Source organism: Eretmochelys imbricata, chromosome 9 (assembly GCF_965152235.1).
Source record: "Eretmochelys imbricata isolate rEreImb1 chromosome 9, rEreImb1.hap1, whole genome shotgun sequence".
Taxonomy (NCBI): Eukaryota; Metazoa; Chordata; order Testudines; family Cheloniidae; genus Eretmochelys; species Eretmochelys imbricata.
The window spans coordinates 53,820,237-53,834,546 of NC_135580.1; the positions used below are offsets into that span (position 1 = coordinate 53,820,237).

Here is a 14,310-nt window from a genome sequence, read left to right on the forward strand (position 1 = left end):
CACTGCAGCAGCACCACTGTAGCGTGTTAAGGGTAGACAAAACCTACAGGTCTGTCTTCCCTGCACAGTTAAGCTGGGCTCTGACTCGGGTGTTGCCCCTACATGCAAATTTCTGCTTTTCATAGGATTTTATTTTAAGCTTTAACAGGCTTAATTTAAGTAATTACGGACTCAGAGCGAACTAAGTTTTGACAGGGGCTGATGGAGATCTGCCTGGGGGGAATTTGAAGAGAAGGGAATTTCGCTGGGGGAACCCAGGGGGGAGGGTTACAGAACTTGAGGTTGACAGCTATGTGGTTAGATGTTCGGCTGTGTGTGTGTGTGTTTTTTGTGTTCTTCCTGTGTGCTGCCCCTGCTCTGAGCAGACAGGTGGCATAGCAGACTTCGAGCAAACTGCCCAATGACCACAAGATGTCAGGGTACGAAGGCACCACGCCAGGTTTATTGTCGACAAAGCACGCTAGTAATATCCCGCAGACTCTACTGGATCTCTAATACATGTATGCCCAGAACAATGGACCAGCTCAGTGACCGGCGGGACTTTCCGTTCCTCCCTAGGCTAGACAAAGACGCTTCCTCTGAGATACATTTTTATACCCCCATACAAACAAGTTATGTACTGCACCTCTGACATAGTTACTGCCCCCTGACGTGGCTAGTTATTACCCACCTTGTACATGTTGGTTTGATTAAAACATCTCTATTACACACTGTTATCCTGACCTTATCTTTTAGGAGAGGTTAGTGTGTTTCTATTACCCTTGGGAAATGTTTTTGTACCATCCTTGATATCGGGATATTTTGGTACCACTTGATATTGGGCAGGGGTAGCAGGTTTGTATAATTTTTGGTGGTGCCCAGAACGGGTCCAAGTCCCACCCCTCCTCGCCCCCCACCTGCCTAAGGCTCTGGGAGGGAGTTTGGGTGGTGGCTGTAGGCTCTGGGCTGGGGCAAGGGCATTGGGGTGCAGGAGGGGGTGAGGTGCTTACCACGGTTGACCACTGAAAGCAACCCGCAAACCTGTCTGGCAGCAGCTCCTAGGCGGGCGGGGGGAGTAGGATCTCCACACACTGCTGCCCACAGGCACTGCCCCCGTAGCTCCCATTGGCCATTTTGCACCACTGTACAGCTCTCCTACACATCACAGCTCACCCATATGGCTAAGACCGAATGAAAATAGCTTCTCTCTGACAGCAGCACTCATGGATAGTGCCAGCAGGATGGAAAGACACATCACGGCTTGGCTAGGAGCTACACGCTCTGAGCATCTACAGGGCTTTTGCCCTCCTGGTCGTAGCAGAGTTCTGCACACACTGCGCTCCCCCCTAAATCACACACTTCATGGGCAGTTGCTTAATCCAAGCAATTAGCCTGGTTATTAAAAACAGAATGGAAATTTGTGGCATTTCTTTCCATCTTCACCCTGTCTGCTGCTCAGCTAGGTGAACTGCCCAAGGACCAGCAGTATAAATTCCCAGGACACCCTGAGCCCATCTTGTCCATCTCCTGAAAGCAGTCGTGATTTGAAACCACCTCTTCCAGCCAGCTCGACAGGGACAAAGTGAGTGCAGTGCCCTTTTCCCCCAACAGCTGGGTGGGGCTTGGGAATAGCATTAAAGGTGACTGCACTGGGAAAATGCCAAGCCATGGTCTCCATCCCCTGAATCTCATCTGCTGGCTAGTCAGGGAACAGGGCTTTCCATTGTCTCTTATAGCACTTCCTGGCTTCTAGCATGGAGGAGGGGTAACCCACTAGTTAAGTTTGCAGCGTTCCCCTAAGCAGCTAGTTCACATAATAGCCTACTACTGCTGACAGCAGAGACTTGCTTTTTGGGAGCTGCGGGGTGTAGCCCTGCTGATGGTCTGTGGTGAGGGTCATTACTGATACACCCTATGCCCCTTCATTCCTGGCAGGCCAGAGGAGACTTTCCCCATACCTCAGCCCTGGGGAAAGGAGAACTTTCTCCAGCCTGATGCAGGGGAAGACGTGATGATGTTAAACCGCTGCCTGGCTGCTGGGCCGTCCCTCTTCCAGAACCAATTCCTCCCTGCACCACAGACTTAGAAAAGTAATTAGTTAGCAAGTAATGCACTATGGAGGAGGAAGAGACCAATTAGCAGCCCCAGGAGAAGTCTGTCATAGCCCCTGCTTTAATTAAGCAGGCCACTCATGGAAGTACGGCCACACTGACAGAAACCGAAGAGTCCCAACCTTAGGATGCCCAGGGAAAGTTTGCCTTAAATGTGCACTAAGTGCAGCTGATTTGAAGGGAGCCAAAGTGAGGCTGCAGTTGGGGAGAGAAGGGCAGGAGCTTGCTTATCTTTACTGAAGCAGCACCCCTCCAGTCCCTCCTGCCTGTGATCACAGAGCGGTGCACCAGCCTTATGGGTGGAAGGGTCTATGGAGGGCACCAAACTAAGGAACATCTCTACTCCCAGACCGGCAGGAGGCAGGGCAGGTGTCTCTGCAGGACACGACAGGAAACTGAGCAGCAACAGCAGGTTCCCTGTGCTGGCTCAGTGGAACGAAGTCACGGGGCTGGGATGTGCCACGGCACAGAGGCAGCTGTAAGGCCACTGCTAAGGCACCAGGGCTCAGAGACACAAGTAAGGCCGTATCTCTAGGGAGGTTAAGCTGGTGTGACCAAAAGCAGTTTAATAATGCCAGTTAAGCAGTGGACGGACAGACATGAAGTGCATGGAAACACACCGAATTTGATTTAAGCCTCACTTAATGATTTAGCGTAAGTTGATTTCTTACTGAATTCAGCTCAATCAATAGGAGCCAGGTTTGCCCCGGTTTCACAACACTGAGCCAGAACAAATCTTGTGAAATTTGTTGTGAGGGCAACAACCCTTCCAATAACCGACATTCAGAGAAATGCCCCTGGCTCAAGGGCTATTTAGTGCCCTATTATTACGGAGCTGCCACATTCTGCCTGGCTTAGGCCAGTTGGTGGGCCTGGTGAAAAGAGAAGCCAGGAAAGGACAGCAACAGATGGCTGCTTCCAGCACTGAATGAGGACTGAGAACATAGAGCCAAACTTCTTTATTTAAGTGACCACATTTACCGAGAATAATTTAAAAGCAAACACAGGCTCCTAGGTCCTGGGGCTTCCCAAGAGGAAGGCTGCTAGTAGCAAAGGGGAAAAAAAGCATAAGTTCTTCATTCCTTGCTTCAGCATCGCAGGTACAGACTGACCAGATCAGACCCTTGCCCTGGCTAACTAAATTCAAAATGTGACTGGTGACCAGTACCTCTAGCAACATTCTGCTGCTGAAAAGTTTATGCTTGGAAATTGAAGAGTGCAACATACTTAACACAAAAATCATTTGTGAGCCTTTGGGCTTGTGACATGACCATCCTGCTTCGCTTCTCTCTAGGCCCAGGGACAGGTTTTAAAATCAGAGCAGCCTGGGAAGGACCTGTCTCCCAAAGAGGCGTTGGAAAGTATACTGTCTTAGCATTCCCAACTCAAAGAGGGAGCCGTGGGAAGGGGTAGGAGGGTGTTTGGGAAGCAAAGGAGGGGTAGTTCAGCATGCCACCCCCTCACTCCTCCACTTACACTAAGCGTTAGCAGTATATTTAATCCTCCCAACTGCTGCTACAGTGAACAGGGCTGGTCACACAGTTTTAAGAGAGATTCATCTAGTCCCACAGGTTTGGCAGTTTTGGATGCAAAGACCAGCTCAGACATTCACTTCTCTTCAAGAAAAGATGCTGTTTGCAAACAAACACCTGGCTCCAATTGACGGGAGTAGCACAAGTCAATCTGCTCTTGCTGCATAGCTTTATACACGCATTAGTGCTAAGGACAGCAGAGTGTACAGATGTCAGAGAGAAGAATATGTGGATACAGAATGTAACCTTTGATAGAAGATACGCCATGGTGTATTGCTTGACATGGCAAGAAGGGGCCCACAGAGAACATCAGGCTGAAAGGAGGGGAGGGAACAAGATTTACCAGGAGCAAAGTTCAAATACTGAATTCTTATCAACATAGCCAAGAAGAAGACCAGCCACCACCTCCCTCCCACCCTCTAGACCAAGAGAGCGGCTGGGTTATAGATAATGCCAAATCCGGCCACAAAAAAAACGCAGCAACAGCATTTCCTGGGTACCAGCAGCTGCTCTCTTCAGCAGATACAGTGTGGAGGAAATAATCAGCAGACCACAAGCCTATTGCCTGGGAGACAAAAAAGCAGCAGGTGGCCTCTGGTCAGCGAGCACCTCTTTGCAGAGAAGATTCCTATTAAGGAAGCAGAGGCAGGATGAGCAGTCCAGCAACACAAAGGATTCCCTCAGTGAGCTCTGTGGGAAGACTCCACTGGAGGCACAGACAATGCTCACTGCCAGAGCCCCCACTGGGAGTGAAGGAAACTGTTGGAAAAGGTCACCAAGAGGATGTGTTATCTCCTCAGCCAGCCCACTAAAACCACCACTTCCTCCCCCATCCCCTTCTGCTGCTAACACCCTGCTGGCTTGTTTGCGGAATCACTCCCAAGGTCAGTCAGTTCACTCTTTCCACCTTTGGAAAGAGCTCTTAGACCAGATCCAACATGTGCTAAAGTAGGACTCCGACAGGTCCTGGACCAGACCCCAATGGGCTGAGTACGTCCGCAGGAAGAAGCGGACTGCTACAGAATTGTTCCTTTGCAAAATTAAGCATAATACATGTAACACACAACAGGGCACCGCATCTGGGAACCACAACAGATCCCTTGGCTTTAAACATTACAGGGGACAAACATGTAACAAGTGCTGGGAAACTTTCAATGCTTTCCCCTTTGTCATCAAGAACCTTCATCAGAAACACCTATACTGGAATGACTGCTCCCACTCAGGTCAGTAAACTGATCTTCTTAGGCCCTCTGTGCAGGTATTCCTGGCTCCTATGACAATCACTGTCTATCTGTAAGCAAGAAAAAACGCCTTTAAAAGTCAACCCCCACCTCTCTCTTTTTATGGCCTTGTCCAACTGAAGTCACAACACAATTCATTCTAGGACAATCCTGATGTCAAACTCTGCTTACGACATCACTGAGTCAGAGGGGCATGTAGATCCCACATAGGGACAGTTCTGTTCTTCAAACCTCTTACTAATGTGCTGAACTGAGTGAGCCCACTCGGGCACGTTTGCAAGAAGAGGGCCTAACCGAAAGACTGGGAGACAAAACACAGGCGAAACATGCACCTGAATGGGGTTTTAATACATATTCGTTGTGCGAGACCGCTGCAATTCTAGACCCTGCCCCAGTTAAAGATCAAGGGTGAACTCCTGGCCCATGAAGTCAATGGCAAAGCTCCCACTGACTTCAAAAGGAGCCAGAATTTCACCAGGAGATTAGGGCACCATCACATAAGATAGGCAGCCAAGGCTCTATATGAGACACACCATCTAGCTAGTCAGGTTCACTTCCAATTGCTCTGGTTTCCGTTCCCCCAGTATGGGTGCTGCACTCCTGATGCTAAAGGCACAGGTGGCTCCAGAGCACAACCTGAGCACCAGCAAGCTGCTGTTCTGTCTCAAGAAAAAACGGAGCCGAAGCTGGGGCATGTCTACGTGGAGAGAGGTGAATCCAGCACTCAGGCTGGAGCCCCACGGGGGAAGGAGAACTGGGTTATATTCAGACCCAGGCATACAGGCCTCCCAGAAGTTTAACCTCGACCGACCATTTGTGTTACAAATACTATTGTGTGCATTTATGAAGATCACATTATAGAACGGTACACCACTGAGAAGCCATGTACAGGAATGCATGAGTTTTCTTAGCATTGTGCACTCTGCAGAAGCGAATCAGCACCAAAGACTGGGCGAGAGCCAAACAGAACAGCAACCCCCATTTACACAACGATCATCAACCACCTTTACTATCCGGGCCAGATTTTCCAAGAGTTCAGCACCCACTTAAGCATCCAGATGAAAGTGGCCAGATCATGAGACGTGCTCAGCACCCTCCAGCCCCTACTATGCATATCTGACAATCTGGTCACTTCCATATCGGTGCTTAGGGGTGCTGAGCACATCTGACAATCTGGCTGTGTGTTCCTTTTGAAAAGGAGGTGGGAAGGGGGGAAATAGCAGGATGCTGGCCAACACCCATGAAAGCAGCTTTAGTACGTTCCATAGCAGGCAGGGATTTCCCAGTAGCATGTGCAATTGGACATTTTAGCTGTGGCAGCACAAAGATCACAAACTCACTGTGCCCAAATCAGAGGACAGGAATGGGAGAAGAAATCAGATGCCATGAGTAGGGAGGTTAGTAACGACCATGAGCACGAGGGCCGAGATGCCAAGGTAAAGCAGGAGCAGCTGCACAGTCCAATCTTGAAATAATTTCTGCTATCCAAACATAACCTTCCCATCTTTTGGAGGCTGCCGGGACAACCAGAGGCTCCTTACCCCAACTCTCTGCAGCTCAAGCACTAGGGGCAGCCTCCCAGAAGGGGAGCATGGGATAGGAATAGGAAGGACTGCAACTGACTGAAATCACAGTGGCAAATATGTTCATAGGTTGATTAAAACCCAGTGCAGGTAACAGTGGATTTACTGCCAGCGCATACCTGAAGTTCTTTCCACAGCAAGATTACATTTTGGGCCCCACCCCTTCCCATCGGTACTTTCCCATCAGATGCTAAGTGCCTTTACCATTAGTTTCCCCTTTGCTAGTTTCTGCGTCCACCCCTAACCCCCTCTGCTTTCAGGCAATCCTGGCCAGCCATTTCTCCAAGTCATCAATGTCAGCACTGCCTTCCTCTGCCTTGCTGCCCCTGGCGCTGCATTCCACCAGCTCCACCTTCATGGGCAGCTGTGAGAAGTCAAACTCCTTGCCCTTCTTCCCCAGCTGAGCAGTCCCACTGGAGGTCGAGCCGTCCAAGGTGCTGGGGGCAGCTGAGCGAGTCACTCGCAAGGTGTTGCTGTTTTGCAGGAGAGAAAATAGAAAACATTATAAACTGGGGAGAGACCGAGCCTCCTTCATGCAACGGGTCTACCAGTGGAACAGTAAACACCAGCGCTGACAAACCTTCCTCACCCAACAATGCAGCTTGCGGAGTGGTGCATTTAGTACTGAGCTACCAGCTAGTCTGGTGAACAAGAAAACCCCCACATGTGCACGGGTTTAACAAGAAGTCAAAAGGAGCAGGTAGGCAGGGAGAGTGTGTGTCTAGCATCCAGCTACTCTGCCCACCTGTTATGATGCTCATGCCACAGAATAGTCTCTTCGGGGCACTGGGGGTCTACAGGGGTGTGAAAATGGGACATGGAGCTTTTAAGCTGATGCTACTGGCTAACCTCCAGCCTAGGCTGGCAGGGACCAAAAGGTCCCGTTTAATGGCAGTTCAGCGAGTGCAATGAACTATTGGGCTCTAGCTAGTTCCTAGCTGGCCTGAAGAGGCCTGAGAAATGGCCTGCCCATTGATTGGCAGAGGGGATCCCTCCAAAGCAGCGTGGAGCTTCATGGAGGAGCACTGCTGGGGAGCTTGCCATACCCGCCGTGTGGACTGATTCCCTTCACACGACTATCACATTGCATGAACATTATGGTTCCTTTTAAAACCAGTGACAAAGTCGGGGAAAGCGATCTCTCAGGCAGCACATACTAGTGAACAGTAAGCCATTCACACGCCAGCTGCCCCCATCAGGGATTCTGGGTGAAACTTGTACAGTTTCAATTTGCAAAGTCCCCAATTCCTGAAATTACCTCCCTCTCTTCTGTGAAAATCTGCCCTTCAGCAGAGTATGTCTTGCTGCACCCTTCCCAGTCTGTGTACAGAGCATTTATTCTGATGTGGGAGTCCTTCGCCTGCAGCCGAGGAGAAAGCCTGGCCCCCTTGTTATAATTATCAAATTCAAAATTTACCGCAGCCAGTATTTGGCAACCTTTGTTTGAAAGCGTGAGATTCAAAAGGAAGCTGAATTTAAACTTCCCCCCATAAACTGGGATTCTCCTACAGGAGACGGGGAGTGAACAAGAAAAAGCCTGATGCGATTTCACATTTAGACAGCCCCGGGCAAAGTGTCGAGAATGGACAGGGGTTAATAATTTATGTGCCCGTAGACTTCGGCTCTGACAGCACCAGCCAGGTTCATACTATTTCCCTTCCCCCTCACGCTACAAGCACCTGGAGAAAACGAAGGTTTTTAAAGTATTTTTGAACAAAGGAATTGCACTTAGCTCCCCAGAGCCTGCCTGGCCCAAGAATTCAGCGGCCTTGGCAAAAGCCCTGACACCAGTGTGCTTCGAGGCCACAGGCAACGCTGCCTTTAGAACACAGCAATAGCACCAGGCAGGATGCAAATGACCTACCCGTTCCAACTCCAGAAACTGGCAACACCTTCTAAAGCACCTTCTCCTGGGAAGCCATGATTTCCTCACTAGCCTTGCTCCATGCTTCAGTGCACCTCCCCATCCTTCTGGTAGGAGAAGCGATATCGCTTTAAAAAGCCCCGCTGCCAGCCCCGTGTAACACAAATCTCGTTATCCAGCAATGCAATTAGCCTGCCAAGAGCAGAGCCTGATACTAACTAAGAAGATTACCAAGGGATAATTAGGGGAGTGGAATTACCCCTGCCCTTATTCAGATGTGGATTAGCAGAGTCAGCCATTCAGAGGTCTGATCATTCCTCAGCAAAAATATGCTAATCTAATGCAAATAAGGAACCTAGTGAGTTCTGCAGATGGTGCTGGATTTAATTCCAGCGCTAAAAAAAAATAAAATCCAGACTCACATGAAAAGCTGGAGAGAGGGGAAGGATGGACAGAGAGAGAAATACAAAGACGACACCAGAGTAGGGCAGAAAGATAGTACACCTGGCCAAAACAGTAGAGCACCACAACCACACTGCTTGACATGCTGCATATCTGGGACTCTCTGAAAAATTACTGCAGCAACACTGTAAAAAAAATGGATGAGCTAAGGGCTGGAGGGTGTTGTTCCTGCCTCTGACACAGTCTGCCTGGGTGACCTTGGGCTAGTCACTTAACCACCCCATGCCTCAGTTCCCCACCTGTAACACTGAGAGGACAATTCTTGTTTCCTCTGACCTTGTGTGCCTGCATTGCCTACTTAGGCTATAATCTCTTTGGAGCAGGGACTGTCTCTTGCTTCATGCAGATACAGCACCTGGCACAAAAGACCTTTTCCGTAACTGGTGTTCGAGATACGTTGCTCATGTCTATTCCACAATAGGTGTGCGTGCTCGCCACGTGCACCGGTGCCGGAAGTTTTCCCCCTAGCAGTACCTGTGGGGGGGAGGGCCTCCCACAACCCCTGGAGTGGTGCCTGCCTGGAGCAGTATAAGGGGAGCTGCCCGCTCCCCCCACCCTCAGTTCCTTTTTGCCGGACAACTCCGACAGAGGCAAAGGAGGGTGGGATGTGGAATAGACATGAGCAACATATCTCGAAGAACACCAGTTATGGAAAAGGTAATTGTCTTTTCTTCGAGTGATTGCTCACGTGTATTCCACAATAGGTGATTCCAAGCTATATCTTGTTGGAGGTGGGTAGGCGTTCACAAGTTCCCAGGACGGAGGACAGCCCTGCCAAACCCGGCATCATCCCTGGTTTGGGGGGATGATAGCATAGTGCGAGGTAAACGTGTGAACCGAAGACCACGTGGTGGCCCTACAAATGTCCTAGATGGGGATGTGGGCCACGAAGGCAGCCAACAAGGCCTGCGCCCAAGTCAAGTGTGCCCTCACAATGGGTGGCGGGGGGGACACCCGCCAGCTCATAACAGGAACGGATGCACAAAGTGATCCGATTGGAAAGCCGTTGAGTGGAAATTGGCTGGCCCCTTGCGCACTCAGCCAAGGCAACGAACAGTTGCAAGAACCTTCTGAATGGCTTGGTCCGCTCGAGGTAGAAAACCAGAGCCCACCGCACACAGAGCGTGTGGAGATGGTGCTCCTCACTGGACGCGTGAGGCTTGGGGCAGAGGATGGGTAGAAAAAATGTCCTGACCCATGTGGTAGGTGGAGACCACCTTAGGGAGGAATGCAGGGTGTGGGCGGAGCTGGACCTTGTCCTCATAGAAGACAGTGTACGGAGGCTTGGAGGTCAGGGCCCTGAGCTCCGAGACTCGCCTGACCGACGTGATTGCAACCAGGAAGGCCACCTTCCATGAGAGGTGAGACCAGGAGCACGTGGCCAGTGGTTCAAATGGGGGCCCCCCGTGAGACGAGCCAATGCCAGGTTTAGGTCCCATGGACCGAGGGGGGGGGGTCTAGAATATGGAAAAAGACAGTCCAAACCCTTAAGGAACCGTCCAGTCATAGCATGGGAAAATACCGTGTGCCTTTGCACCGGCGGATGGAAGGCCGATATGGCTGCCAGGTGCACCTTGACTGACGAGGGCACCAGGCCCTGGGCCCTCAGGAGGAGAAGGTAATCAAGGATAAACTGGATCGGGGTGGCCACAGGGGAGGCACCCTGGTCCGCCACCCACCTAGAAAACCGGGACTACTTCACCAAATAAGCGCAGCGAGAAGAGCTGTCTACTTTCGAGGAGGACGCGCTGAACCTGTTCTGAGCACGACCTTTCCTCTCCACCTAACCAGTGAGCAGCCACAGCCATGAGGTGAAGAGCCGCTAGGTTGGGATGGAGGAGGCAGCCCTGGTCCTGAGAGAGCAGGCAAGCGGCAACGGCCACGGCGGAGCTACCGCCAGGCCCTTGAGGGTCCCATACCAATGCTGCCTGGGTCATGCCGGGGCAATCAGAAGGACCCGGGCCTTGTCCGTCTTTATCTTCTCCAGGACTCTGCTGACTGGAGGGAATGGGGGAAAGGTGCAGAGAAGCCGGCCTGACCAGGACAGGATAAAGGCATTGGAGATAGCACCCCTCCCCAGGCACCCCCTGGAGCAGAACTGGGGGCATCACTGGTTCTGCCGAGTCACAAATAGGTCCACCTGGGGAGTTCCCCACCTTCGGCAGAGCCGGTGAGCCATTTCCGGGTGGAGGGACCACTTGTGCTGAGAGGAAAAGTCCCTGCTCAAGCGATTCGCCCTCTTGTTCTGGGCGCCTGGTAGGTGGAAGACCTTCAGGTGGATGTCGTGGGCTACACAGAAGTCCCACAGCTTGAGGTCTTCGTGGCAGAGGATCGGGCCCTGCCTCGCCTGTTGATATAGAACAGAGGCCGTGCTGTCCGTGAGGACCCTGACTATCTTGACCTCTAGGTGCAAGCGGAAGGCCTTGCATGCCAGCCATACTGCCTTGAGCTCCTCGACGTTTATATGTAGGGTCAGATCTTGAGCTGGCCACAGGCATTCGGTCTGAAAGTTCCCCACATGGGCCCTCCAACCCAGGTCTGACGCATCGGACACCAGCTCCAACGACGGGGCCCTGTCCCTGAACGGGACCCCTTGGAGCATGTTGTTTGGGGCAGATCACCACCGTAGGGAGGTGATCACAGAGTCAGACAGGATGGACAAGGTCCTCACCATGCCAGTGGCCTGGGAGAACTTCGACGCCAACCAGAGCTGGAGGGGCCTCATCCTGAGTCTGGCATGACGGACCACATGTGTGCATGCCGACATGTGACCCAAGAGCTGCAGGCAAACCCTGGCTGTCGTCACCAGGAACCTTGTGACCGAGTCGATGAGACCTTTCAGGGTCTCGAATCTGTCTGGCAGGAGAGAGGCCCTGGCCAACGCTGCGTCCAGGAGTGCCTGATAGTTCTGGTCCAACGCATAAGAGTTTAACGTGGACTTGGTGTTGTTTATCAACAGGCCCAAGGCAGTGCATGTGGACAGGAGGAGTGCCATGTGATCCCTCACCTGCGACAGGAAGGTGCCTTTGACAAGCCAATCGTCCAAATAGGGAAATATCTGGACCCCCCGCTGTCTGAGGTAGGCTGCTACCACCGACAAACATTTTGTAAACACCCTGGGGGCAGTGGACAGACCAAACGGGAGGACCGTGAATTGGTAGTGATTCTGTTCCATCATGAAACGGAGGAAGCGCCTATGCCCCTCGAATATGTGGATGTGGAAGTATGCGTCCTGTAGATCGAGGGCAGCGTACCAGTCCCTGGGATCCAGGGAGCAGGCCAGGGAGACCATATGGAACTTGAGTTTCACCATGTACTGGTTCAGACCTCGCAGGTCCAGGATGGGCCTGAGCCCCCTTTGGCCTTCGGAATAAGGAATAAACGGGAGTAATACCCCTTGCCCATGAACTCCTCAAGCACCACCTCTATCGCTCCTAGTCCTAGGAGCCGCCCCACCTCCTGCTCGAGCAGAGCTTCGTGCGAGGGGTCCCCCAAGAGGGAGAGAGGTGGTTGGGCGGGGAGGAAGTAAACTGGAGGGTCTAACCCAGGGAGATGGTGTTGAGGAACCATCGGTCCAAGGTTAGCTGCGACCATTCTGGGAGGAAAGCACACAAATCGGTTGGAGAAGGGGAGCTTTATTTGGGGTGGATCCCTGATAAGGACTGGCGGGGTGCCCCCAAGCATCCCATCAAAAATGCCTTTTCCCTGCCTGCTTGCCCTTGGAGGACCCAGGCTGTGGGGGCAGGCCGAGACTGCCTCTGAAGGCATCTCTTATAGTCCCGGTGCTTCTTATGAGCAGCCTCATACTACGGGAGGGCGGCCTGGGTGGGAGTCCACTGTGGCTTGAACTTAGGTTTTGCCGGAGCCGGGACAGAGGCCCAGAGTCTGTAGCGTAGTGCAGGAGTCTTTCACTCCATGCAGCCTTGTGTCTGTTTCCTCCGCAAACAGAGCTTTCTGGTCAAATGGGAGATCCTGCGTGGAAGACTGTGCCTTGCTGGACAGCCCAGAGAGCAGGAGCCATGATGCCTGTCTCATGGACACTGCGGAGGCCATGGATCATTCGGCCGCATCCACAGCATCCAAGGCTGCCTGCAAGGATGCCTGAGCAGCTGCTGCCCCTTCCTCCACTAGCGCCTTGAACTCCTTATTGTGCTCCTGGAGGGAGTCCTCAAACTTGGGCAAGGAGCCCCACAGACTGAATTTGTACCAGCCCAGGAGAGCCTGATGGTTTGCCACTCGTGACTGGAAGCTCAAAGACTAATAAATTTTCCTTCCGAAAGAGTCCAGTCTCTGAGAGTCTTTGTTCTTCGGGGTCCGGGCGGGCTGACTCTACCGTTCCCTGTGGTTGACCAACTCAACCACCAGGGAGTTGGGCGCTGGGTGGGCATACAAGTACTCATGCCCCTTCGTGGGTATAAAGTACTTGCATTCTGCAACTTAGAGATGGAGGCCGAGGCCGGTGTTTGCCACAGGGCACTTGAAATCTTAGCCACCCCTTCATGGAGGGGCAAGGCTACCCTACCTGGTGCCAACAGGGACAGCATGTTTCACAGGGAGTTAGAGGGCTCCTCCTTCTCCTCTGCCTGGAGGTGGAGGCTTGCTGCCACCCTCTTTAAGAGTTCCTGTTGGACCCTGAAGTCCTCCTGTGGGGCGGAGGGGGCAGGGCCGCAATTGCCTCCTTCAGGGAGGAGTGGGGGTGAAGAGGCCAGTGCGGTGCTCTGGGTATCGGCCGGCACCGGTGGGTCCACCACCTGGTTGCACTCCGGGCATGGTTCCGAGGACGTACGTCCCACTGACTCCTTTCTCGGGGCGTCTGGAGAGGGAGGCCGACTGTGTTTCTGAAGCTCTGGCCACTGAGTGAGCTCCCACTGGGGGCCGTGCGGGAGGCCACGGTGCCTACTGGTACCATAGGGCCAGCCGCAACCCTCGGTGCCACTGCACCTGCTGTGGCACCGGCAGGGACAGCTGTTCGGGTGGACTGGCCTAGCTCATCGAAGGATGGCTACAAATGGAGGCCAGGCTGGGGTAAGATCTGCTGCTGTCTCTGGACCGGAAGGAGTGGCAGTGCCGAGATCTACATCAGCCACAGGACCACGATCTCAATGTGGAGGACCGGTACCAATGGTAACAGCTGCTCCTCAACGGGCAGACCCACGACAGCGAGACGCCAGTGATCGACGCCTGGGACTGCAATGTCTTGGCAGAGACTTGGAGCTGGAGTCCAAGTGGGAACGGCGTCGACGACCATGCCGTGACCGACTGCAGTACCGCCTCCGAGATGAGGACCGTTGGCGATGCCTGCTGCAGTCCCATCGATATTCGCTCCTTGAGGACGAGCGGTGCCAAGAGTCCTGGCCGGACAGAACCCAGCCAGACAGTCTGGTCGGTGTCGAGGACGATCCACATGGACTCTGCCCTGAACGGTGGCTGGGCAGCGAACGGTGTCGGGAATGTTCCCTCGACTGAGACCGGCACTGGGCTGGAGGTGACTGTGGAGATCCCAGCGGAGGCTTGCCTCTGGAGCATGGGGCTGACATC

General features: G+C 52.7%; 1 protein-coding gene across 1 annotated transcript in view; it reads right to left on the reverse strand.

Annotated features, from left to right (window-relative positions):
* Positions 1 to 414: 414 nt before the first annotated feature.
* LOC144269736 (ovotransferrin-like) overlaps positions 415 to 14,310 on the reverse strand; it is a 74,261-nt gene continuing 60,365 nt past the window's right edge. Inside the window, exon 25 of the mRNA XM_077825534.1 lies at positions 415 to 6,919. Within this exon, the coding sequence (XP_077681660.1) occupies positions 6,703 to 6,919 (217 nt within the window). The 3' untranslated portion in view covers positions 415 to 6,702. The remainder of the gene's footprint in view (positions 6,920 to 14,310) is intronic.